The 25,405-nt window shown below is 33.8% G+C and overlaps 2 protein-coding genes across 2 annotated transcripts; one reads left to right on the top strand and one right to left on the bottom strand.

Moving 5' to 3' along the window:
- Positions 1-2,821: 2,821 nt before the first annotated feature.
- Positions 2,822-24,382, top strand: LOC132719470 (transketolase-like protein 2). Its single transcript, XM_060703240.1, is given in 13 exon segments — positions 2,822-3,015; positions 6,320-6,481; positions 7,170-7,290; positions 11,268-11,359; positions 12,526-12,717; positions 13,401-13,528; positions 13,954-14,150; positions 15,459-15,572; positions 16,371-16,578; positions 22,879-23,093; positions 24,133-24,205; positions 24,208-24,285; positions 24,288-24,382. Coding segments are annotated over 13 exon segments (1,782 nt in total). The 5' UTR covers positions 2,822-2,908.
- On the bottom strand, positions 17,916-21,018 carry LOC132719468 (uncharacterized). Its single transcript, XM_060703239.1, has 2 exons — positions 20,584-21,018; positions 17,916-19,565 (listed from the first exon to the last, which is right to left on the bottom strand). Exons 1-2 carry the CDS (start codon positions 20,925-20,927, stop codon positions 18,116-18,118), a joined length of 1,794 nt encoding a protein of 597 aa, XP_060559222.1. The 5' UTR covers positions 20,928-21,018; the 3' UTR covers positions 17,916-18,115.
- Positions 24,383-25,405: the final 1,023 nt, after the last annotated feature.

The following is a 25,405-nucleotide window of genomic DNA, read 5'->3' as shown; positions in this document are numbered from 1 at the left end:
CTTCTGATATATGTGATAGATCTCATAACATCCCAAATCTGGCAGAATCTTATTGTTATAGTGATTCGGAGATATTTGAAGGATATACTGTTCAGGACGACAATGCACCTGTAACTCTTACAAATCCGTTCGATTCTGACGATGAGAGTTTTTCCCCTTTGATCGTTATGCAGCAAGTCCACGCTGATGATCACGACATCGCGCTAGACTCGCATCTGCCTGATAGTGTATCACATACAAGTAGACAACAGCGTTCTTGGAAAGCCTCTTAGAGCCTGCTGTTATTGTGAAATAGACTTTATTGCTATAACAATCTTGAAAATGTATGTTAGCTTTCTGTCGACATAATGCGTTTTAAAGTTAATATGTTTCAATATTGTTGAGTTTTCCAAAAGCTTTGTTTCTTCTTTCAATCTAGTGTTAAAAGTAGTCAAACGTTTTAGTTGTTCACTATTTAAGTCATATAAGTACTAAAGAAGTCAGGTGTGTGTAATTTTATATCTTTATATATTATCTTTACTGATCTGGTGCTGTTTGAATATACCTCGTCAAACAAAATGTTTTCATTTCAAAAGAAAACAGGTAGCGCCAAAAGTTGTATTGTGATTTGGTATAAGAGAAAACGGTGTGTTAACTTTGCCATTTGCTCTGTACTAAAGTTATATTGTTCGTTGATGATTCTTTCTCCTTACTGGCGTTGGGTATACATTGTATTTTCGGATTTGGTTGCTGGGCATTCTTATATTGAGTCTGTCAGACTTTCAATTATGATTTTACCGAAATTGACTTTATTTCCCATTGTCTGTCAATAAAATGTAAGCATACTCCTGTTTTGGTAATATCTGATGTCACGTGGTAGAACTATATACTATCAATTCATACAACAAATACTTCCGGGATGATTAAGAATAAACGTTGAGATGTTCCGATTACATTCCGAACAATAACATTGTTTGAAATTCGGTCGGAATACCTCACCAATTACAAATGATCAAATACAAATGTAGTTTGAAATTACATTCGCTTAAAGACTGAACTGGGCAAATTTACGACATTTTTGTTAATGAATGTGATATTTCTTCATGTTGAGACTTTGCCATATAAAATCACCTAGTTTCCGACTGTTCGTTTGTTTGTTGTTTGGTTTTGTTATCTATTTTGGTTTTAATTTGTTATCCTCCAGTTCGTATAAATAAATAATGTTTCCGTTTATGGGAGACTTGTATAGGTGTTATATTAGAAGAATGAAGGTACACATTCGTGTCCGGACTGTAGGTTTGTAATGCAGTGAAGAATTTTAAAATAACTTGGTACAAATATCTACCACATCAGGAAGACGTTTCGCAAGCAAGGACCATGTCCCTACCTCAAATGTCAAGGTCAAACTTATAGTTTGAAGGTACTCATGCCATGCTCACAAGAAAAGTTTGAAGGTACACATTAGTGTACAGACTGTTACATTGTCATGCATTGAAAGATTTTAAAATAACTTCGCCCAAATGTCTACCAAATCAAGATAACAGGTCACAACCAATATCCATGTCCCTACCTTCAAGTTTGCTATGAATAGCACTTCATTTCATAAGAACAATATTACGCAATTAGTTACTTTTATTCCCTTTTCTTAATACCTTTCTACAATGCTTAGGAAATCTTTTTGGGGGCTAGCGTCACTTTTGCGTGACAGCTCTTGTTAATTTTATTTTCTCTTTAATCCTATATGCATGGTATATTAGCAATCCAAATATGGAGAAAATAAAATTATCTTCATTTACTTTATGGTGTATGGTATATGGCTTTAAAGCTGAACGTTTTGTCTGAATGTTTAATACATATAGAATGGTTACACAGCTCAAAAGCCAGGGACTTCAATATGAATACATATAGATCTATAAGATTTGTCCATAATATTACCACATGTTACTTTCATAAAATCCATTAAGCAGTTGATGTGCATTTTTTCAAAGAGTAAATATATTTCTCATTAAACAAAAAGAATACCTGTATACAAAACCAAAACAAGACTCAAAAACCAAAGAAACGAAATGGAAGCAACCGATTTTCTGAATGATAGACAAATGCGTGACAACAAATATAGTGTCTACGTAATAAAGCAGCAGCCTCCGGTTTCATGTTAATTCTCAAAAAATAAATGAAAATGTAATTAGAAGTAAAATATTTTAAAAAGATCAAAGAGGTTAATTTACACATTGCAAACGGCACTTTGAATCTAAGTAGTTTACCAAATACAGGTCAAAATATACAAAAATAGAATATACTGTGTTAGTCAAACGGTAGAAATACGGTTATAAATACTGCAAAATCATTCTACTGTAATAAATACACTTTGCAAAAAACATGTAAATGAACAAATCATCGCTTGAATTGTAAATATTTATATTTTCCTTCAAACGTCATTTTTCTCAAAGTTGATTTTCTTGAACGTTAAATGGTCAATATATTTCTTTTTAATTTAAAAAACTTAAATAACAAACAACAACAACAACAACAACAAAAAAAAAAACCACAGACAAAAACCCGAATAAATCGAAGCTTATGATTTCCTCTATGATAGACAAAGTCACAACTTACACAGTGTCTACGTGTTAATTCATATATGTATATTTATACATATACATGTTTATTACACGTTTAGTTCACATATGGCAGAATCCGACATATTTGCAGCGTTTCGTAAATTCACGCATGCGCGGATTTATATATTTTTGTGAAACTTGCAAGTCACTAACTTATTTTCCAGACAACGATTTTATTGAAAGTGCTCCTTTCACACGTAACATCCGTCATAATTTTTACATTTAAACGTATTCATTTAAATAAGTTGATTCAATATAAATTTGTAATTCATTTCGTCTCATACTAAGATAGATATATATTATTTTAAATAATGGTGGACTATCATGCACGAGGTTGTGATACTATGCAGTCTTTAAAGGACATGGCAAACAAACTTAGAATCGATTGCATCGACGCTACTCAAGCAAGTGAGTCTGGGTAAGTGATTGTATCAAACTTATACATGTATATATATTTATCGAATCAATGTATTCGGTGTCTTGTCTCGTACGAATTCGGTGTCTTGTCTCGTACGCATTCGGTGTCCTGTCTCGTACGTATTCGGGGTCTTGTCTCGTGTGAATTCGATGTCTTGTCTCGTACGCATTCGCTGTTTTGTCTCGTACGTATTCGGTGTCCTGTCTCGTACGAATTCGATATCTTGTCTCGTCCGAATTTGCTGTCTTGTCTCGTACGAATCCGGTGTCATGTCTCGTGTTATTTCGGTGTCTTGTCTCGTACATATTCGGTGTCTTGTCTAGTACAAATTCGGTGTCTTGTCTCGTACGTATACGGCGTCATGTCTCGTGTTAATTCGGTGTCCTGTCTCGTACGTATTCGGTGTCTTGTCTCGTGTGAATTTGGTGTCTTGTCTCTTGCGTATCCAGTGTCTTGTCTCGTACGAATTCGGTGTCTTGTCTCGTACGTATTCGGTGTCTTGTCTCGTACATATTCGGTGTCTTGTCTCGTACGTATTCAGTGTATTGTCTCGTACGAATTCGGTGTCTTGTCTCGTACGTATTCGGTGTCTTGTCTCGTACGTATTCAGTGTATTGTCTCGTACGAATTCGGTGTCTTGTCTCGTACGTATTCGGTGTCTTGTCTCGTACGTATTCGGTGTCTTGTCTCGTACGTATTCAGTGTATTGTCTCGTACGAATTCGTTGTCTTGTCTCGTACGTATTCGGTGTCTTGTCTCGTACGTATTCAGTGTATTGTCCATACGAATTCGGTGTCTTGTCTCGTGCGTATTCAGAGTCTTGTCTCGTACGCATTCAGTGTCTTGTCTCGTACGAATTCTGTGTCTTGTCAGGTACGTGTAAACGGTGTCATGTCTCGTGTTAATTCGGTGTCTTGTCTCGTACACATTGGGTATCTTGTGTCGTTGAGTTGAGTTGTCGTACGTATTCGGTGCCCTGTCTCGTACGAATTCGTTGTCTTTTCACGTTCTAATCAGTGGTCTTGTCTTGTACGAATTTTCAATGTTTTGTTTTCGCACGTTTCAAGTGTCTGGTCTCGAATGATTCAGTGTCTTGTCCCGTATGTAATGTGGTGACTGGTATCCGTACCAAAGCTGTGTGCAAAGACTTACATGATGGGTTTCAGGATACCACTGGGAAGAAATCCGGGCCACGGATTCAGTCATTCCGCCAGCAGATGATTTTTTTTTTTAAATTTAGACAAGACAGATAGAACAGACAATTTATTGATGTAAACCATACAGTTTTTGTGAAGGGCATTTTAAACATATACATATAAAACCCACATTACCCGATTTACACGAATAAACCACATTTTGTGGTTGGCGGAAACACAATGGTTTAAAATATCAATACAGACAGAGCAAACCAAAATTGAAGAAAATATAAACGTAAAACGTTTGTTGCTTATTCATTTATAGCGAAAACTTATAACCATAATGAACGTTGTCGACAATATTTTTAATGTCGCAAGATTTCGTATCTTTTTAAACACTTTAATTTTATTTTAATCATTTTAGATAAAAGTATAATGTTTTAAAGTACTATTTTCAGATATTTTCGTACAAAAAAGTGGTATCTCAATTACTTCTAAAAATTCCGCTGATTTGACATACATGTAGAAAGAAAGTCCCCGGCAAAACATTTTTAATACTTAAGTCAATTTCAATCCACTTCACTTAATTGGTTTGAGGAAAAATTTTAAGTTACATTTTAAAATGTTGTAATGTGCGGATTTAAAAAAAAAAAAAATTTTTTTTTAAAAGATTTCAGAATAAAAAGGTTAAATTGAATTGGAGATACGGCACGTTCATGAAATTTATTAACACCTTAGTTGGTTTTTTATTCTAGGTAATATTGAAAAATCAATGAACTTCAAGGCCGAAAATATCAAAATATAAATGTACATCTTAATTTTATAAAAAAAAAAACCTTTGTTATTCTATGATGTATCTAGGACCATTTAAATGAGCTGTCATTATTAAGACTTAGTGTGTGACAAAAATTTAAAAATTTGTAAAATGCATAAAATCAAGCAGATATAAACGCATTCCAACGTGGTTGACTTTCTTAATTTTATTATAGTTTTGATTTAATTTATTTAAATTCATCCAAATTCATTATTTTTGATCGGGGCGGTGCCGAAAAACATGGGCACGTTTTTAAACGAAAAAACATGGGGGGGGGGGGGGGTACATAGGGCATTTTGTCACTGTTTAAGGCCTCAAAAAGGGGGGGGGGGCAAAACACGTCTATATGAGGGAAAACGAACAGGATTTTGAAGCAATTCAACAAAATAGTAAGATTGATTTCCCATAAAAATCAATTATATTATGTTCATGATATAATCAAAGCACTGAAAGTACCCCGGAAACCCTCCAGTGCCATATTCGATTTGCCATAAGGACGCACCTAAAGCGCATCTTCGGGACTATTGTTTAAAACTACGGGGGGAAAACAGATTACTTTCAAAAAGGGTTGGCGGGTTTTGGTGTGGCTTCTCATCCTGGTAGTTGTTTGCTCAAGCCAAACTGATTACATTTTCGTCAAATAAAAAAAATATTTGCTCGCCATAATTATATGATTATCACAAAAACAAAATATTTTACAATACATCAATACATCATTTACTGCATACACCAGTAAATAGTATATCATCATCTATGGTATGGAAAACCGAAAGTACAAATTGTATACCTCTTGGGTATACTAGTAGTTCGGATTTGGTTACTGGGCATTCTGTCAGACTTTCAATTATTATTTACCGAAATTGACTTTATTTCCCACCAATAATTTCTTAATACTGATATATATTGTTCTAAAGAAGCGCGAAAATATGACTATTAAGAAATTATTGGTGTAGAAATGTTCGCGCTAAACTTGAATTCGCGGATCGAATGTCACCGTGAAGATCGCGAAAATTTGAAGCCCGCGAATATTTCTACACATACAGTACCTCGCCAATTACAAACAAATGATCAAATACGTAGTTTGAAATTACATTCACTGATAGACTGAATTGAGAAAATTTACGGCAATTTTGTTAATGAATGTGATATTTTCTTCATGTTTAGAGGTTGCCATATAAAATCACCTTGTTTCCGACTGTTTGTTTGTTGTTCTTGGTGTTTTGGTCATGTAATTTATTTTGGTTTTAGTTTTTTATTCTCCAGTTCGTTTAAATTAATATGGTTTCCGTTTATGGAGACTTGTATAGGTGTTATATTAATAAGCACATTCTATTATTCTAATGTTGTATTTCAGACATGTGACATCATGTTCATCTTCCGCCGAGATCATGTCCGTATTGTTCTTCAATACGTTACGATATGATTTTGTTAAATTCCAGAAAGACCCGAGGAGTGACCCGGTTTGTCAATGTCAAAGGAATCTATTAAGGGATGGAGGACTTGTTTTCATTGGAGGGTGAAAAAAACTATTTTTATGGTGGCTGATTTGAAAACACTTTTGTTCGTTTGTATTGTCGCTAGCGAGAGCACGGACAAAGCGCCAAACGGCCGAACTTTCGCACTGGTGTGTTGTCGTCCTGTCGCTAACGAAGCACAACAAAACGCTGCGTTTTCATGCGGCGTGTTGGTCGCAATATCAACATTGAGCTCGCTCAAAATCGAAGAACTGGCGACATCACGACAACGCGCCGCACGACAACGCGCCGTTTGGCGTGCTTCGCTTGCGACAGGACGAAAAAGACGATAGTGTACAACCGCCCGTATGGTGCCATTTTGCTAGCTATAAGGCGATAACGATATATAGGTTGTGTTGTCGCTATATAGTTAGTGGTAGTTGGTAGTAGTTGTAGAAGGTGGTAGTAGTAGTAGTAGTAGTAGTGGTAGTAGTAGGTGGTGGTGGTGGTGGTGGTGGTAGTACTACTACTACTACTACTACTACTACTACTACTACTACTAGTAGTAGAAGTTGTTGTTGTTGTAGTAGTAGTAGTAGCAGTAGCAGTAGCAAGTAGCAGTAGCAGTTAAGCAGCAGCAGCAGCCAGAAGTAGTAGGTTTCGAAGTTTTTTGAATCTTCTTGAATCTTTGAGGAGTGGATTGTGTTAAAAATCTAATTTGAAAAACTCATCTATTTATTTAATTTGTAGGGACATGCAGCCCCCATTTTGTAATGCGGCTTGGGCAGAAGGCGGGGTTATTTCCCTGTGCGAAAAAGATCTCCTGAAACTAAGGACAATAGATTGGATCTGGAAAGGTCACCCCACCCCAGTAAGTGTTCTAATTTTATAATGATGTGTCATTTGTTATTTCAAAGTTATATTAAATGAAAAAGTAGTGACTTTATATAAATTTCATAATAGCTTTATGACAAAATACAAGAGCAATCAGTGATCACGTGTGTCGCCTGATGATTGCCAATTGCATGTTACAGCAACTGTGTAGCAGGAGACACAAGCCAAAACGCAACTTTTATTCAACGGGCCGCTACTCTTTAGCAGGGACAAAAAAAATGCCTTATTTACGTATACAGACATTTCCTCCTTTAAAAAACAAAGAAAGGCATGGAAAAATTCAAAATTGTCAATTTTATTTTGGCACAAGAAGAAATATATATTCTCTCATTATTGATCTTGAAACGTCTAAATTGTTCTTTTTACCAAAACCAGCATTAAAAATTATTTTGATTCAATACATCTGTATGTTTATGTCAACGAATGTTCGATTGTATAATGCATTCTTTTTTTAGTAATAATATAACAATTTATTTAAATTTAAATATAAAATATATAGCCAACATTTTATTCTTTCAACAAAGGCATATACATGTCATTTAGGCATCTACATATTTGTAACTTTCATTACGATTACAAATATATGTAGATGAACTAGTTAATAACTTTATTTAATCGCTTTTGTAAAACAGAAAACACATTCTAAAGCCGATAAATATGTTTTGAGCTACATATATACTTGTTTGAAATCCTGCATATAGACACGTGAACGTTAAAGAAACACCAGTTTGTTTTTGTTTTCCAATGTAATCTAACGATAAATGTATTTTGAAGGCAGATTTGGTTTTACATTTCAGGCAATTTAAGTCCTTGCACAAATTGACTTTTTTTATCATCAAAAACATCAAATTATTATGATGCTATGGTGTTTTTGATTCCCTATTGGTGGCTGATTTCTGGGCCATGTCTTATATGACAGGTAATATATGGTGGCTAATTTGTGCCATGTCGTATTTTCGCCCCGCTCGGCTGCATGCGATGTGAAAGTTATTTAGTTTAGTTTATACAAATTTATTTTAGTTCGATTGTGTTGGAAGCTATTAGCTTATTGAAACACTCTCGAATCCGTTCCTGGAACCAACCAGTACTAAGCAAAGAATGTAAAGTTTCTTTGCTCAAGGAAACAACGGCTTGCCCTGACAGGGTTTGAAACCCACGCGGTCAAGCAATCCTTAGATTACTAGTCCGACGCGTTAACCACACGGCCACGCCGCCACTAATTTTGAAAGTTATTTCGCCTGGCGTCTTGTGGAGGGAAAATATGCCATGGCACAAATCAGCCACCATAGATTTCTGAGTATGTTTTGGGCAGAAAGGCGAAATATCGACAACACAACAAACCATGACGCTGTCATATTATCGTATTTTCGACAGTTCGCGCTTACACAGACATTTCGGACACAATTCTATTAGATTAATGGTTATGGTGTTTGTGTCACTACTTGTCACGTTTTCGCCTTTTGGGTGCAAAAGGTCGGAATTACGACGAATTGTGAGTTTGTCTTGTTTTGTACCGTTTGCACTTTTTGGTATTAAAATGCGGAATGACGACTCCATCGGCAAAACTGACTTCCGTGAAGTTGTTGAAAATGAAAAAAAAAAAAATGAAAAAAAAAACACCTAGACAAATTCGTAATATTTATCGTTTTGACCTTTACCCGACCAAGGTGTCAAAGCAAATTAAGACAAGCCATACTGAAGGGGAAAATATCACACTTCCAAATGGTTCAACTTCGGGCGGTGTTCCATTTTAATAACAAATCGAAAATGTTACTGATTTGTAAAGTTCAATGTTCCTTTTAGCCATTTTGCACGTATACTCTCAACAGCTGTTACGTAATTCCGTGCTACCATATTCTTGGGGAAAAAAGGCTTAAAAAGACTCAAATCAATACAGCCTAGATGTTCTGCTTTTGAGACAGACATTCCGTTCTTACGACTATGAATGTAGCTTCATGTTTTTAATGAAGAAAATATATGATATGTAACATGCTGCAACATTTTTACAATGCATGTGTGTGTTTTCTCGACCAGATGTGATCTTGCTTTTTTAGGAATCCTTTAAAGTGGCCGTCAGCTATTTTTTTGTTGGAAAAACAATTCTTCGATCGTTGTTTCAAACTAAGTATTTCAGTAATTATATCTCGGAAAAGTGCAATTTATCTAAAAATAGAATATCTAATAAACCCTTTACAAAAGCTGAAGGCCGTTTTAAGCAGTTAATTATTAATTAATTAATTAATTTTAGGATTATTTATTCATTTATTGACTGATTTATTTATTTCAAGTACAGTTGGTTTTTGATCACTACTAATGTGTTCATATGGTTCAGCTCTCTTAAAAAGAAAAAAAAACATTAAAATAAGCTTTTGTGTAAGCAAAACAATCAAGCTTAGCAAAATCGTCAATTTTCCAAGATGTATTGCTGCTTTTATTATTGCATTTTGGATGGGCTATATGAGTTTATTTGCAAGAGTCGAGATGTTTTATTTTATAACAAAAATATAAAAAAATAAACATTATAGCTACAAGCTATTTTCCGACAAACATGTAGAATAAAACCAAATAAGCTGACAGCAGCTGTCAATTGTCAATTAACGTAAACTATACTGATCTAGATAGATCAATAAAGCATTGTCCATAAAGTGGGATACTTTGTTAACATCACAGACATAATGCATAAAATATAACACCAATTTATGTTAAAACAAGGCAGGGAAAAGTTAAAAGGCTTAAACAGAACAATCACATTAGAACACAAAAATTTAAATATAAAAAGAATAATACTAGTACCAAAGGGGTCCGACACACTTGTGTCTGTTCATATATAGTGTAATTAACTTACACAAGCCATTTGACAAAAATATAGGGGCAAATGTTTTATATAGAGACTATAAAATATTTGTCCCTATATTTTTTGTCAATTAATTACACTATATATGAACACACACAAGGGTGTCGGACCCCTTTTAGCATAGCATTACCTCCCTTGGTTTTCATTTTGGGGGTCATTTCAAATATAATATATATGTACATATATGCCTTAGATAAGATAAAGGTTTGTTGCAATTCTGTACTGTCGTCTTCATATTATAGAATACCATGCTAGTGCCATACTACAAAACTTGTCGGACAAGGCTTAGAAAAAATGAGGGCGATGCTTTTTTTCGTGCTGAACCTTATAAATTGTATAAAAAAAATTATATATTTTTTATAATTTTTGGTATTCTATTTATCATGTTTCCAATTTTAATATGCGTTTCTTTCTGAAACAAAAACAAGTCCATATCCTCTCAATTTTGCGCGCAGTAAGGTCATATCAATAAGAAATAGTCCCGAATGTCTTCGAGAGACTGTAATATTTAAAAAATCGAATTGATTCAAAGTTTATCAGTTTAATAATTTCAAACTAGTAAGAGGTAAAATATTCCATTCTCTTCATTTTATTTCAATATGTACTGATAAAGCCGAGGGTGACTGATAACGGTATGCATGCACTTTATCAACAAATATCAATATAATGACATGATAAAAGCTTCTTGTTATGATATTTTTTTACTAAAATTATGTCTTTCTTTACAAATGCAAAAGAATTTTGACAATTCAACCGTAAAACCGATTTTTTCTCCATATTTTGACACTTATATGCTTTGGGTATTGACTCCCAAAATGACCGACTCTTTTTATGTCTTAAGAGCCAAATATTGTAAATACATATTGAAACTATCGATGATCGTTTCGTTTAATTTAAACATATTTTATTGCATCAAATACATGTTTTGATTATATAACAAAATTGGTTTGGCAACAAGTTCTAGCAACATTAGATTAAGCCCTTCCCAGAAATCAATATTAAAGAAAAAAATGGCCCCAATAAAGCAAACTTCACAATTTGTAATTTCATATAGTCATTATATATTAAAATGTAGCTTACCGAATCTTGTTTGATTTCAGCGGCTGAACTTTGTTGATGTAGCAACTGGGTCTCTTGGTCAGGGTATTAGTATTGCTGCCGGCATGGCCTATACGGGAAAATACTTCGACAAGTCAAGGGGTGGGAGCTTTATTTTGTCACAAATACACAAATAAAGCACAAAATGTTTGCTTCAGGGGGTATGCCTCAAAAATTCACCTAGGTTTTTTTGAAAATTTTTAAAGTATTTAAAAATAATATTTGGAAGTGAACAAGAAAATAATTTACACATTGAAACGGGGCTAAAAAACCAATAAATAACCCAAAAAAAAGTCAAAAAATGAAGAAAAAAAATTACTGCGCTAGTACGCAGTAAAATTTAATTTTCCCCAAAAAAATCCCTTTAACAACATAAATGTAAATTATTCTAATTTTATCTTGAACTTTTTACTTTTCTGAAAAATTTATACATTTTTTTTTTTATTAAATTTTTTTAAAAATTTTTGGGGCTCTGGGACGTCCCCCTTTAATCAAAAAAATTTACAGTACAAATATTTTCGTTAATGGGCTCCATTGATGGTTTTTAACATGACGGAACTAGAAATACGAACCGATAACTTTTGTTTAAAATATCAGATCATTCGCACATTCCGTATTTCTAAGATACTGATTTCAATTGTAAAAATTTACCGAAAATTAAAAAAAAGAGTTTAAACGCTTTTTTACTCAAATTGGGCTAAGAATTGCACAAAAACTACGATTTGTAATTTAATTTCGACTATATACCATTATTATCTTTTGCATCTCTACATTCTAAGTGTTTTAGTTGGCCTATGTAAGAATTTCGAATTTCAATTTACAAATTGTGTATTGTTTCTTTTCCATCTCATTTGTTCCACTTATCAATTCTAATCAAAGACTTTATATTTTCTTTACGTCACGCACAGCATATAATTATTGTGTTTCGCATTCGTCAAAACATAAATGTCGCACCAAAATATTGTTTCATACGTGTAAAAACGTTTAATAGCAAAATATTAGAGTTGCACCAAAATATCGGTTTGTACTTTGTACTTGTATAAATTTTTATGGTAAAATATTAGTGTCGCACCAAAATATCGTTTTGTACGTGTAAAACTTCTAATGGCAAAACATAAGTGTCGCACCAAAAATCAATTTGTATACGCGTATCCAAACATTAGTGTCGTACCAAAATATCGTTTTGTACGTGAATAAACTTTTAATGGAAAAATGTAAGTTCTCTCTAACTTAAATGATATACTCCCTGGTTTATTTTAGGTACCGTGTCTATTGTCTACTAGGAGATGGCGAGAGTGCAGAAGGTTCAGTCTGGGAGGCATTGGCGTTTTCTAGTTTTTATAAGCTAGATAATCTAGTTGCCATATTTGATATAAACAGATTGGGACAGTGCGGACCAACTATGTTACAACATAACGTGGATGTTTTCAAAAACAGACTTGAGTCCTTTGGGTAAAAAAAGACGATTTTCAATAATGTTTTGAATATAAAACAGAAAAAATACTTAATAACTGTAACATTATCAGCTTAAAACATATATGATTATACGTGTATTTACTTGGTCCAATAAAGAATAATTAGAAATGAACACCAATCTGATTAAACTCAGCTCCTTAATAATGCTATGCATTAATGTTTTAGGATCTGACCAATAGGTTTCCACCTTCACGTGTTCTTTCAAACAGTTATTTTATAAGTTATTTTGTTCGTTTTTTTCATACAGTATAACAGTATTTTATACTGTTGACTGACTAACTGTAAAGTTAATTTTGATATCCCCAAAAATGATATGGACAAATCCAAAAATAAAAGTGAGACATGACGTCATGAGTCTATTTAAGAAAAATTTTAGGGTTAATGACCTGCAAAAAAGATCCAGCTATAACAAAAATGACTGTGTAATATAAACAAGAGCCATACCATTTTTTGGCTTTTTGGGGTTTTTTTTTTGTACATTTCGCTGGATAGTTTTATTTTAGTGACACGTACAGAGTGAGAAAAATGTGCAGTCTGACCAGGACTCGAACCTGAAACCATCTGAATACCGTTCAACGGCTCTATCGAATGATCTTTCCGGACGCTTACACATCTTCTCACAGGTCTGAACCGTGATATTTTGTATTACATTTTTATAGATGGAACACATATGTGGTAGATGGGCATGATGTAGAGGCGTTGTGCAAAGCCTTCCATGATGCTAAATCTGTCAAAGGGAAGCCGACATGTATACTAGCGAAGACACTCAAAGGAAAGGGATTCCCTGGTACATCGCTTACACTTCAAACCTTCAGTTATCAACAATTTTTAAGTTATATAAGTGATACCTATAAACTTCACATAATTTTCCTTTTATCTGTGATTTAAAATGCATCTGATAGTTCATGCAGTGTCTAATTACAAAAACACAGTCAAAATATTACTATTTATCTCATTTTCAATCTCAAAATACATGTAGCTTCTATACAATAGCCATAATATTTTCTTTAAAGTTATAATTTTACAACGGTTTATATTAATTAATGTGATTTTAAAGGTTACAGATATATAATTGTGTATATATAATGGTATATTTGCAATAAAATGTTCACGTAATTCTCGGGAGGACTTTTGTCCGCCTTGTCATATTCGGGCGGGGGAGGACTTTTGTCCGCCTTGTAAACACGTATACATTTGTTTGTACACATTAAGGCATTGAGGACTCGCCGGGATGGCACAGTAAAATCCTTGGACCAAGGGCGGAGTCTGTTATAAAGATTATCAAGGGAAGAATGAACAGTCAGGGACCATGGAATCTTGGACCACAATGCATTACGGCCACTGTTCCTAATGTAGATATTACAAAAGTAATGTTAGCTGAACCGCCAAACTATTTGATGGGACAAGAGGTAAAAAACAAAACTAAAATGTAATGATCTTACCGGACTCGTATTGCAAAAACGATGGTCGCAAAAATTTAAACTAAACTATATTTTATCTACTTTTTCTACTTTTTATAATGCACTTTAATATACATGTATTCAATGAATTTGACTTCAAAAAATCTATTGCATGAAAAATTAGATAAAACATATCAATCTTTAAGGCCGAATCAATGCGGCCGGCACCTTTGTACATGTCCTATTGTACATATACATTAAAATAAAGGCGTTTATAAATGATAAATAACAGGTCAAATGTGACGCTTTTAAAGGCCCATTTTGCCTTAAAAACGCAATATTTTTTTTATCCTCAAATCTTTCTAACTTTGTCACAGTTAAAAAAATACTCACATGCGATAAAATAACCTATCTCTACTTATTTTACTCTGTTTGCAAATGAAATATTAAGTGAATTAGTATTGTGTATGGAAGTCAAAATACTACATATGTACTTTGTTTACGTTTTGCTTCCTTTACAACACATCATTATTAGTTCAGCGCTACTTTTTTCAGTTGTTGAATGTGTTGTTACATGCTCTTTTAATATTCCTATATCAATTACATGTTTGGCATTTAAAAGAAATTTTAAAGAAATGAACTAAAAATAAATAAAACAAAAAATGTGGATTTCTAAGGCATTATGTGCCTTTAATTGTATAGATCTTTGCTGGTGGGCGGCAACTGATTATTTTATATGACTAGTTCAGATCAAGATCAGCTATGGTCTACACTACTGCTATTCTATCAGAATTTATTTTAAAATACGCGATGGTTTTGTCTAGACTGAAAGTCCATTTAAAATATTTAGCGTGGCCATGTTAGATCTACATAGAAATGCATCTCTTCATTTCATATAAAATATTTCTAAACATTTTCAATTGAAAAATAATTCACAATGTAACCTTATCTGGATCTGTATTTGTAACGGCCTTCCTGATTATATTAAGTCTGCTGCATCTGTTAACCATTTTAAAACCTTATACTTGAGGTTTTATCACGCATTGATGTATACAAATTGATAATCTCCTGTATGTTTTTACATTTATGTATTTTAATAGTTTGAATATGTTAAATTTATATTGTTCCTTGTTGAGGGCCTCATGGAAGATTGATATGTTTGTTCAAATGAGTTCTCTCGTTAAATAAAGTCTTTATTATTATTATTATTATTATTATTATTATTATTATTATTATTATGTTAAAAATACTACTTAAAATACTACTTACACTTAAACTGAAAATTATCTCTCGATTTTTTTCTTATCTGTTTTTCAGGTTGCGATCAGAGTAGCCTACAATGATGCCGTGGTCAAACTCTCTAAAAACAATCCTAGGGTGATAGCACTGGACGGCGAAACAAACACTTCTACATATTCATATATATTCAAAGTCAGTTTTCGTTAATCCTCTTACATATAAGTGGCGAATCCACGTGACATTTGCACGTGAAAAATTCTAATTGTTGCATTATGGGGGATGTATTCGATGTTCCGCAGCTGTTGTTTCTATATAGTAATACTCGTTATTAAAATTATGACATCAAAAGCAAAGGTCAATTTGGCTGCTCCATTAAACAGGCTTTTGATCAGTAAATATAACCCTAAAGATTCGATAACAAGCCTGACCAAAAAAAAAGCCACAACTACTAAATAACCGATGCACGAATTCAACGTATTATCAGATACACACTCTGTGAACATCCAAAATTCATTGTTTACCGGCATATGACAAATTATAACTATTGTAATCGGATTTACCTCGAGAGGGGGCCATATTATGCATGATTACACATCAGCTGTTTCCTGCATATCAGACAGGATTATCTCCTGTTTGCGTTGGTGCTAGACAAATCTTTCTTGCATTTCAGACTCACAGGATTATCACATGTTTATACCAGTGCTAGAAAAAAAACTTTCTTGTATATCAGCCAGAATTATAATAATTCAATTTAATTATTATTTGACATATACACTGTTCTGTTGGGGCATTCAACAAAAGAAGAAGACCGCGGTAATCTAGAGATTCATAAAATAAATAGTTAACAAAACAACTCTAGATATATATATACAATAGATTTGCTTCAGTTCAGCTTTTTGCAGATTTTAAAATGTATATACACATGTATACATATGTATTACAGCATAATTTGTATTTGTGTTAAAGCTAGAATTTTCTGCCTGTCAACAGGATGCTTATCCAGACCGTTATGTAGAAGGTTACATAGCAGAGCAGAATCTTGTCGGGGTAGCAATTGGCTGTGCTGCAAGGGACAGAAATATTGTGTTCTGCAATGGTTTTGCTGCTTTCCTCACACGGGCATTTGACCAGATCAGAATGGGAGCAATTTCATTGACAAATGTAAACTTTGTCGGTTCACATGCTGGTGTATGCATAGGTGAGACTTTTTAGCTCACCTGAGCTTGCTCAGGGTGAGCTTTTAGGATCGGTGAATGTCCGTCGTCCGTCGTACGTCCACAATTGCTTGTGAACACTCTAGCGGTCGCATTTTTGCCTCAATCATCATTAAACTTCGGATGACTTCGAACATGGCTCATCTCGGATGAAAAACTAGGTCACAAGAGCTAAAAATAGAAAAACCTTGTGAACACTCTAGAAGTCACATTTTTGACCCAATCATCATCAAACTTGGTCAGGATGTTTGTCTAGGTGATAGCTCGGATGATTTCGAACATGGGTCATCTGGGATGAAAAAGTAGGTCACAGGAGCTATAAATAGAAAAACCTTGTTAACACTCTAGCGGTCACATTTTTGCATCAATCATCATCAAACTTGATCAAGATGCTTGTCTAGGTGATAGCTCGGATGAGTTCGAACATGGGTCATCTCGGATGAAAAACTAGGTCACAGGAGCTAAAAATAGAAAAACCTTGTTAACACTCTAGTGGTCACAATTTTGACTCAATTGTCATCAAACTTGGTCAGGAAACTTGTCTAGGTCATTGCTGGGAATAAATCGAACATGGGACATCTCGGATGAAAAACTAGGTCAAAGGAGCTAAAAATAGAAAAATCTTGTTAACACTCTAGTGGCTATTGTTGTGATCCAAATATTCTGTTAATTGGTCTGAAAGTTTGTTTTGATGATTTCTAAGTCAAGATCGAACATGGGTCATCTTGGATGAAAAACTAGGTCACACCGCCCAAATATGGAAAAACCTTGTAAACATTCTAGTGGTCACATTTTCGACTCAATTATCATCAAACTTGGTCAGGATGCTTGTCTAGGTAATTGCTTGGATGAGTTCGAAACCGCATGTGAAACTAGGTCACCGGAGCTAAAAATAGAAAAAAACCTGTTAACACTCTAGTTGCTGCTGTTTTGATCCAAGTATCCTGGAAATTGGTCTGAAAGTTTGTTTTGATGATTTCTAGGTCAAGTTTGAATATGTGTAAAAAATTAGGTCGCACTGCTCAAATATGGATAATCCTTGTTAATACTGTAGTGGTCACATTTTGACTCACCTGTCATGAGACTTGGTCAGAATGCATGTCTAGGTAATTGTTTGGATGAGTTTGATAAGTCAGGTGAGCGATCTAGGGCCATCATGGCCCTCTTGTCTTGAATTACCAATAGGTTGATGAAAACATTGTAATTAATCAATAGGTTATTGTGTACAATAATTAAATAACCATAGTGATATTATAATTTATTGATTAAATAGCTTTCAAAATATTACATTTTATAACATGGCTTAATTAATTGGTACACTGTCATAAAAAAAAGATACATGTATATTGTGTACCTAGATTATATATAAAAAGTTCTAATGTTGTACTGATACAAAGGCTGGTGAATTCATGTCTGTTGATTGACAGAGATTTCTCCATATTATGTCTTTGTCTAAATAATAATGCCTTAAATCTCTAACCCTTTACAAATCTTTTTAATCTTTTCAGTATCTCCTTTTGTTTATTCTTTGAGAAGATATAGTATCTTTAAGCCCATTTTGTATTCTTTGATTTGACATGACTGTCCTGCAACAATTAAAGTAGATTTTTTCTTGTTAAAAAGTACTGTTTGCACAGGTGAAAAATCTCCTGACTCAAGCATGTGTTGCTGTTTAACATGTAATGATTTTAGATACATATATCCTTTCTTGTTTACATATATAATATTCTCTGCAGACAGCATGCATAGATACTCATTATCATATCTTCCACAATAATCGTCATATCTTGCACCATAATAGCCTGCTTTAGTTGGTTTTTGTTTCATCTCTGTCTTACTAAATGTATATATGTTAGTATCTGCATCAATTAAATCAAAAGTATCTAAACTGATAAGTATCTTCAACGGCTTACAAAACTGTTGACTCACATCTTCCTCATTGTTATATATTGACAAACATTCACCTTTTTTATTGTAAACAATGATATGAAATTCGTGTGTTATATAATTATTAAATGAAAGGGGGTTTTTGTTTTTAGGCAGTTTCATTTCACATTCAAACCTACAACAAACATACACTATATTCTCTTTAGGGTCACAATCAATCTTGGTGCATCTTCCTCCTAATATAGGAAATGATGACTCTAAAGTCATGTTTTCATCAATGGTTACAAACTGAACCAGGTTTATTTTACTTAGTACAATGGCAACCTCATCTGGTTTTGTAACACACATACATTCTGGGGTATCATCTAAATCAATAAAATCTTTCACCTCCAAATTATCTCTCAGTCGTTTAAGCTTGGAATTATTGGCATCTGTGATTACCACAGTACTGTCGGGCAGTTGACATATTCCATTTATACTGCACTTGTTACTGTCAGTTTGGCATATGATATCAACAGCTTGTTTGAGTTGTAGATGAAATACATGACTTTTAGTGGTTTCTTCCTCAACTTTACCAAATGCTGTGGTATTTTTAGGTATGACTTCATCTAACTTATAAAAAAGGGAGGTCTGCAGCCAATTGTTTGAAAGATCTGTCACCACCCTCTGTACCTCCTCCAAAGTTGCCTGGTAGTTCTTCTTTGATATGAAAGTCTCCACTTCATTCATGCCATCTCTGTTTATGTGATTTAAACTCTTTTTCAAGCCTGATATAACTGAGTCTAGTTCTTTGATATCAGCCTTGACTGCATCTTGATGTTTTGCATGAGCTTCTTGGATGTTTTCTCTAGAAGTATTGGCTAGAACTCTTATCTTTTGTATTAACCTCTCTTCTTGTTCATCAATATCAGCCAAGATTTTTTTCTTTTCCTCCATCTTTTCTTTTAAGTTTTGATTTCGATATAATTTTTCCTGTATAGCAGATTTTCTCAACTTTTGCAAGGAAGATTTTAAAGCACAAAATTCTTGACTTTCTTTTATTCCCTCAGCAACTGTTTCTATACCAGTTATTTCTTTGCATAACCTATATAATGTGAAACAGTATTATATTATTATCTTACTTAAAAACTGAAAGCCAAACATGAATTCATGAATTCCATGAATTTATCATTGTATAAGAATTTTCTTGCACTTTTTATACAAAATATTAAAAGCAAAATAAAGAGGTTATCCTAAAACGGTAAGTTCCAAGTGTACCAGTGGCTTCATTATTTGCACACATACTAATGAATATTTTAATATTAAAGTAATTGCCCTTTTCAGCTCTTTGAAAATGGATATGGACACTTAGAACATTGTCCGGGACTTAACAGTAAAATACAATATCAACAAGAAACTTTGTAGGTAGATAGATCTCATTGAGTGCAGTGCATTAGAACCATAACCTGCCCCTAATATTTGAGTCATTTCCCTTTGTTATTTTTTACTCTTTGAACTTTGTCTATGACTTATTCTGAGAAAAATAAAAGGTATTTAAAGTTTGTAAGTAGAGAGATTTAATTTTTACTAAGAAGAAGTGCATGGGAGTACTCTTTTAACTTTGGGACATTTAACTTGAGAGTTATAAAAGATATTAACTTAAATTTTGTAGGTAGATACATCTAATGAGTAGAAGTGCATTGGAGAAGAACTGTGACTGTTCCCCCCTTTCCTAAATTTGGAGTTATTGCCCTTTGTTCCTTGTTACATTTTGAATTTAGTCCTGGACATAACTTGAGAACTATAAAAGGGTAGCTAGATCTCACTTAGTAGAAGTGCAGAAATCTCTAGGAGAAAGAACAAACTGCCTCTAAAAGAAGTCATGAAAACTTCAAATCCAAGCTTTAATTTATCTTATTGTTGTAAGACAAATGATTCCAAAACGTTTGAAAAAAAATCTATTAAGTACTGCATTCTCCCTATGTGCAAAATTATTAACTTAAAAGCACGGTTGTCTGACAAGCGCATGTTGGGGGTATTCGGCACAAATGTGACAAGCTCAAGTTTTTCAAGTTGTCTGATACCATTATTTATATCTTAGTCAAACAAAGAAATAGACAAACCTGTGTTTGATTGTCACACAAATTCTGCAGCACACTTCGTCATGGCTTCTGCAATATCTGTCAATGAATTGTCCATAATGACTTCCACATTCCACCGATCTTTTTCCCTGGACTTGATCTGTGTCACCTAGAAGCTCATTAGCTTCAGTGATCTCCACAATGTTATGTTTACGTAAAGCTGCAAACTTGTTGTGGTCATTTAAACAGTCCTGACAAACATATGTTGTACAGTCCACACAATATTTGATGGCCACAGTTGTCCTCTCTGCTTCAGAGCATGGGGTACAGTTAATTAACTCCATAGACCCAGTAATCCCAGGTGTTGTTACCTCTTTCCCTGCCATATCTCTACTGACTGGTTACTACAAACACAGCAATGTTTTATAAAATAAACTTAACAATTATAACGTACTTTTCTTTACAAATATAATCAATACTTAACCACATAATTAAAAATGACACAAAAGAATCTTTCAAGTTTATCTGTTATTATTACGTCTTTATGTATCAACAAAAATGTTTAAAGTAAAATCCATTAAAAAATGTAGAGAATGACAAAATCTCTTTATTTTTATTCTCCCAGAATATTTTATTCTCAATACTTATTTAATGTTTATATTTGCCCATTTTTCATTTGTTAATAAGGAAGCTTGTTGAAAAACATTGACTGTTACAGTCAAAACATACAAGTGTTATTTACATATTATAAGATACAAATGCCTGATGTTCATATTTTGAAGTTGTTTAGTGTAAACATTTATGAAAGTTAAACTTATAGTTTTGACTGTTAGTGGTAAATGTAAAGTTGATTCTATCAGATGGCTGACGAAACTAAAATATTGTATGCAATAAAGCTGGAAAGTTGTCAAATAACTTTAAATGATGCCATGGCAACCGAAAGAAAAAAAACTAAAAATATCTTCTTTCAAGAAACATAAAGAGATAGAGCTTAGATATTTGGCATGAAATATCTTCCAGTGAGTGTCTACCAAGTTTGTTCAAATAAAATCCCTTGGGTCATAATTGGCCCTGTCCCGACGGTTCATTGTTTTTCCTTATAAAATTATGTATATAGTAAAATCTAGAAAAATATTCTTCAAAAAAAAAAAAATAGCTAGAGCTTAGATGTAAAGCATGAATCATCTTCTAGAGAGTGTCTTCCAGGTTTGTTCAAATAAAAGCCCTGGGTCAAAATTGGCCCTGCCCCTGGGAGTCATGGATTTTCCTCTTATGTATATTTTTACAAGTTAAACGCAACAGAGAAGATAACACAGCAACAAATTTTACAATTTTTAATTAATGAAAAACAGTAATTTACAGTTATACAAAAAAAATATGAAAGTAAAGTTTAACTCACATCTATCCACGATTCAAATTTAACAAATGTCGTCAAGTTTATCTCACAGTTCAAATTCAGTTGTTCACAACTCAAATTTAACAATGTCCAATGTCCACAGTAGAATATCACAATATGTCCAAAAAACACTTCCCACACAGAATAACAGAATCCAAACTAATATACAGCAGTACAATAGCACACAATCACACAATAGTATAAATTAGTACACACACAATGAAGTACAAACATTCAAAATATATACTATTAATGAACCATCTAGAATACTAAACTACTATTAAGAGAAAGAATATTTCAGAATGAACATGAAAAGAACTTTCTTGAAAGAACATGAATGAAAATGAAAAATTATATAAACATCAAATAAACAAAATTATTAAAAATGATAGTGGCATGAGTAGGTATCGAACCCACAACATCATGATTATCAGTCCTGATTTTCCATTTATGCATATAGTAAAATCAAAAACAAAATTCTCCTTAAAAAAATCCAAATTAACAAGTTTCTGACTCAGGTGAGCGATTTAGGGCCATCATGGCCCTCTTGTTATATTATTCCCTAACTTGCAGGGCGGCCAAGGGGAGCATCTTGTCCGTCCGTCCGCCACGCTGTCCATACGCAGACTGACACAATAGAGGACTGTGGGGGCATCTGACTGCTATATGGTCACAATTCTAGTTATATATCATATACATGTACATGTTTAAAGGTCCAGTCTGTAAATCAACAGAAACGTATCGTAACATTTTCAATCGACTTCAATTTTAAAATACAATTATATATAATTTTTGTATAAATACACACCAACAAACAACTTCTAGTAGCATTTGAATACATATAATTGTGTTATATGCATATATATACCTACTTAACGTCTTGTAAGGTCTGAATTATTTTGTTGTAACTTTGTATAACTATTCCCTTTTTATTATTGCAGGAAAAGATGGTGCTTCACAAATGGCGATGGAAGATATCGCAATGTTTAGATCTCTGCCAGACTCGACTGTGTTCTGTCCAAGCGACGCTGTTTCTATGCAAAGAGCTACTGAGTTGGTCGCTGGTATAAAGGGAATATGCTATATCCGGTCAAGCCGTACCGTAATACCGGTTATGTATCGTAATGATGAATTGTTTGAAATTGGAAAAGCTAAGGTATTTTTCAAAATTAAAATTTAAGGTTTTCACTTCCTTTATGATGCATGGTTATTACAGGGTCATAAACGCTACGTCAAGTTATAAATATATTTGTAAAAAAAACAAAACCAGGTTCAATCGGACTAAAGGGCACGCACATTTTGTATCAGACACAAAGAAATATTTCATTTTTTTAAAAGGGCAAACATGAATTTTATAAAGGTTCACATAATGGTTTAAAAGCATGTTTGATACTTATCACCTAAAGAAAGGAGCGCTGAATGTGAAATAATTTTTAAAATAGGTAGCCAAATGTATACAAAGTAGTATTTCGACTTCCAGACAAAATACTATATCACACTATACACGTATAACTCTACTAATTACCAAAAGGCAACATCGGGTAACTGGCTAATGAATTATTTTTTGGAAACTGTAACAGACACAAAATGAAAAAGCTTTTGAGAAATAAAAATTAAAGTATTTCTGGAACATGATGGACCTTTAAACATAAAAAAATCATATATACAAACATAACACAACTGTTAGCCTGGGATTCAGGCGCTGATATTTTTGCTTATTCATAACATACGCGCAATTTCATACTCGATCGTGTTTTGATAATATCAGTTCGATTTGCCGAACAGAAGCACATAAAAATCGACAGACTGGAACCTATGCTAGTCAACTTTATATATAATTACAATTGCGAGTGGATTTTAATGCATTTAAGGTTTTGCTAAGATTCGTTTGTTCTAAGAATTGTAATGGTGAACTCCGATCCATATATTTTAACACTGTTGTAAATAGGACACTATATAATAACAAAGCATAATTTCTAGTATTCACATTTTTTCTAATTCTGTATGTGATAAAAGGTTTGTATTTATCCGTCAGACCATTGGTGATATTAGAAAACAGAGATGGAGTATTGCAACGCAATATTATGTAATGTATATTATGATAGTACATTATTTATAACGAGTATTCGGAATCTGTATTTTGTCATGTAATATAATACATTATTGAAACACTTATTCGAATTTTTGTTCCACAGGTCGTTAGAAAAAGCGACAATGACAAGGTTACGGTTATTGGGTCTTGTGTAACACTAGTAGAGGCCATGAAAGCTGCGATGAGCTTGCTAGTAAAGGGGTCAATATCAGAGTTATAGACCCTTTCACCCTGAAACCTCTCGATACTGAAACAATACTGCCAATGCACGAGAAACTGGTGGTAACATTATCACTGTAGAGGACCACTACATATGGGGTTTGCGTTATTTTATTTCGTATGTGAGAAGTTAGCAGTTAACAGTGAGCTAAGCAAAAAGGCATTACGATTTTATATAGGAAAATCAATGATCTGCTGTAATGCTCAGCTGGGTAGGCAATCTAGCAGAGCATTCCAAAATAAAGTGTAGAAATGCTTTGCTGGTATGCTCAGCTGGGTAAGCAATCTAACAGGCCATTACTAAATAAAAGTGTAAAAATGCTCTGCTGGTATGCTCAGCTGGCTAGGCAATCTAGCGGGGCGTGCCAAAATATAGTGTAAAAAATGCTCTGCTGGTATGCTCAGCTGGCTAGGCAATCTAGCAGGGCATTCCTAAATATAGTGTAAAAAATACTCTGCTGTTATACTCAGCTGGATAAGCAATTTAGCGGGGCATTCTAAAATATAGTGTAAAAAAGCTCTGCTGTTATGCTCAGCTGGCTAAGCAATCTAGCGGGGCATTCCAAAATATAGTGTAAAAATGCGCTGCTGTTATGCTCAGCTGGCTAAGCAATCTAGCGGGGCATTCCCAAATATAGTGTAAAAATGGCTCTGCTGTTATGCTCAGCTGGCTAAGCAATCTAGCGGGGCATTCCAAAATATAGTGTAAAAATGCTCTGCTGTTATGCTCAGCAGGCTAAGCAATCTATCGGGACATTCCAAAATATAGTGTAAAAATGCTCTGCTGTTATGCTCAGCTTGGTAAGCAATCTAGCGGGGCATTCCAAAATATAGTGTAAACATGATCTGCTGGTATGCTCAGCTGTCTAGGCAATCTAGCAGGGCATTCCTAAATATAGTGTAAAAATGCTTAGCTGTTATGCTCAGCTGGCTAAGCAATCTAGCGGGACATTCCAAAATGTAGTGTAAAAATGCTCTGCTGAATTGCTCAGCTGGCTAGGCAATCTAGAAGGGCATTCCTAAATATAGTGTTAAAATGCTCAGCTGGCTAGGCAATCCAGCAGAGCATTCCTAAATATAGTGTAAAAATGCTCTGCTGGCAAGCTCAGCTGGCTAAGCAATCTAGCAGAGCGTTCCAAAATATAGTGTGAAAAATG

This window comes from Ruditapes philippinarum, unplaced genomic scaffold (assembly GCF_026571515.1).
Source record: "Ruditapes philippinarum isolate M1 unplaced genomic scaffold, ASM2657151v2 ctg2010_1_1_1_1, whole genome shotgun sequence".
NCBI lineage: Eukaryota > Metazoa > Mollusca > Bivalvia > Venerida > Veneridae > Ruditapes > Ruditapes philippinarum.
The sequence above is the reverse complement of the archived record's forward strand: the minus strand, read 5'-3'. Positions and strand labels throughout refer to the sequence as shown.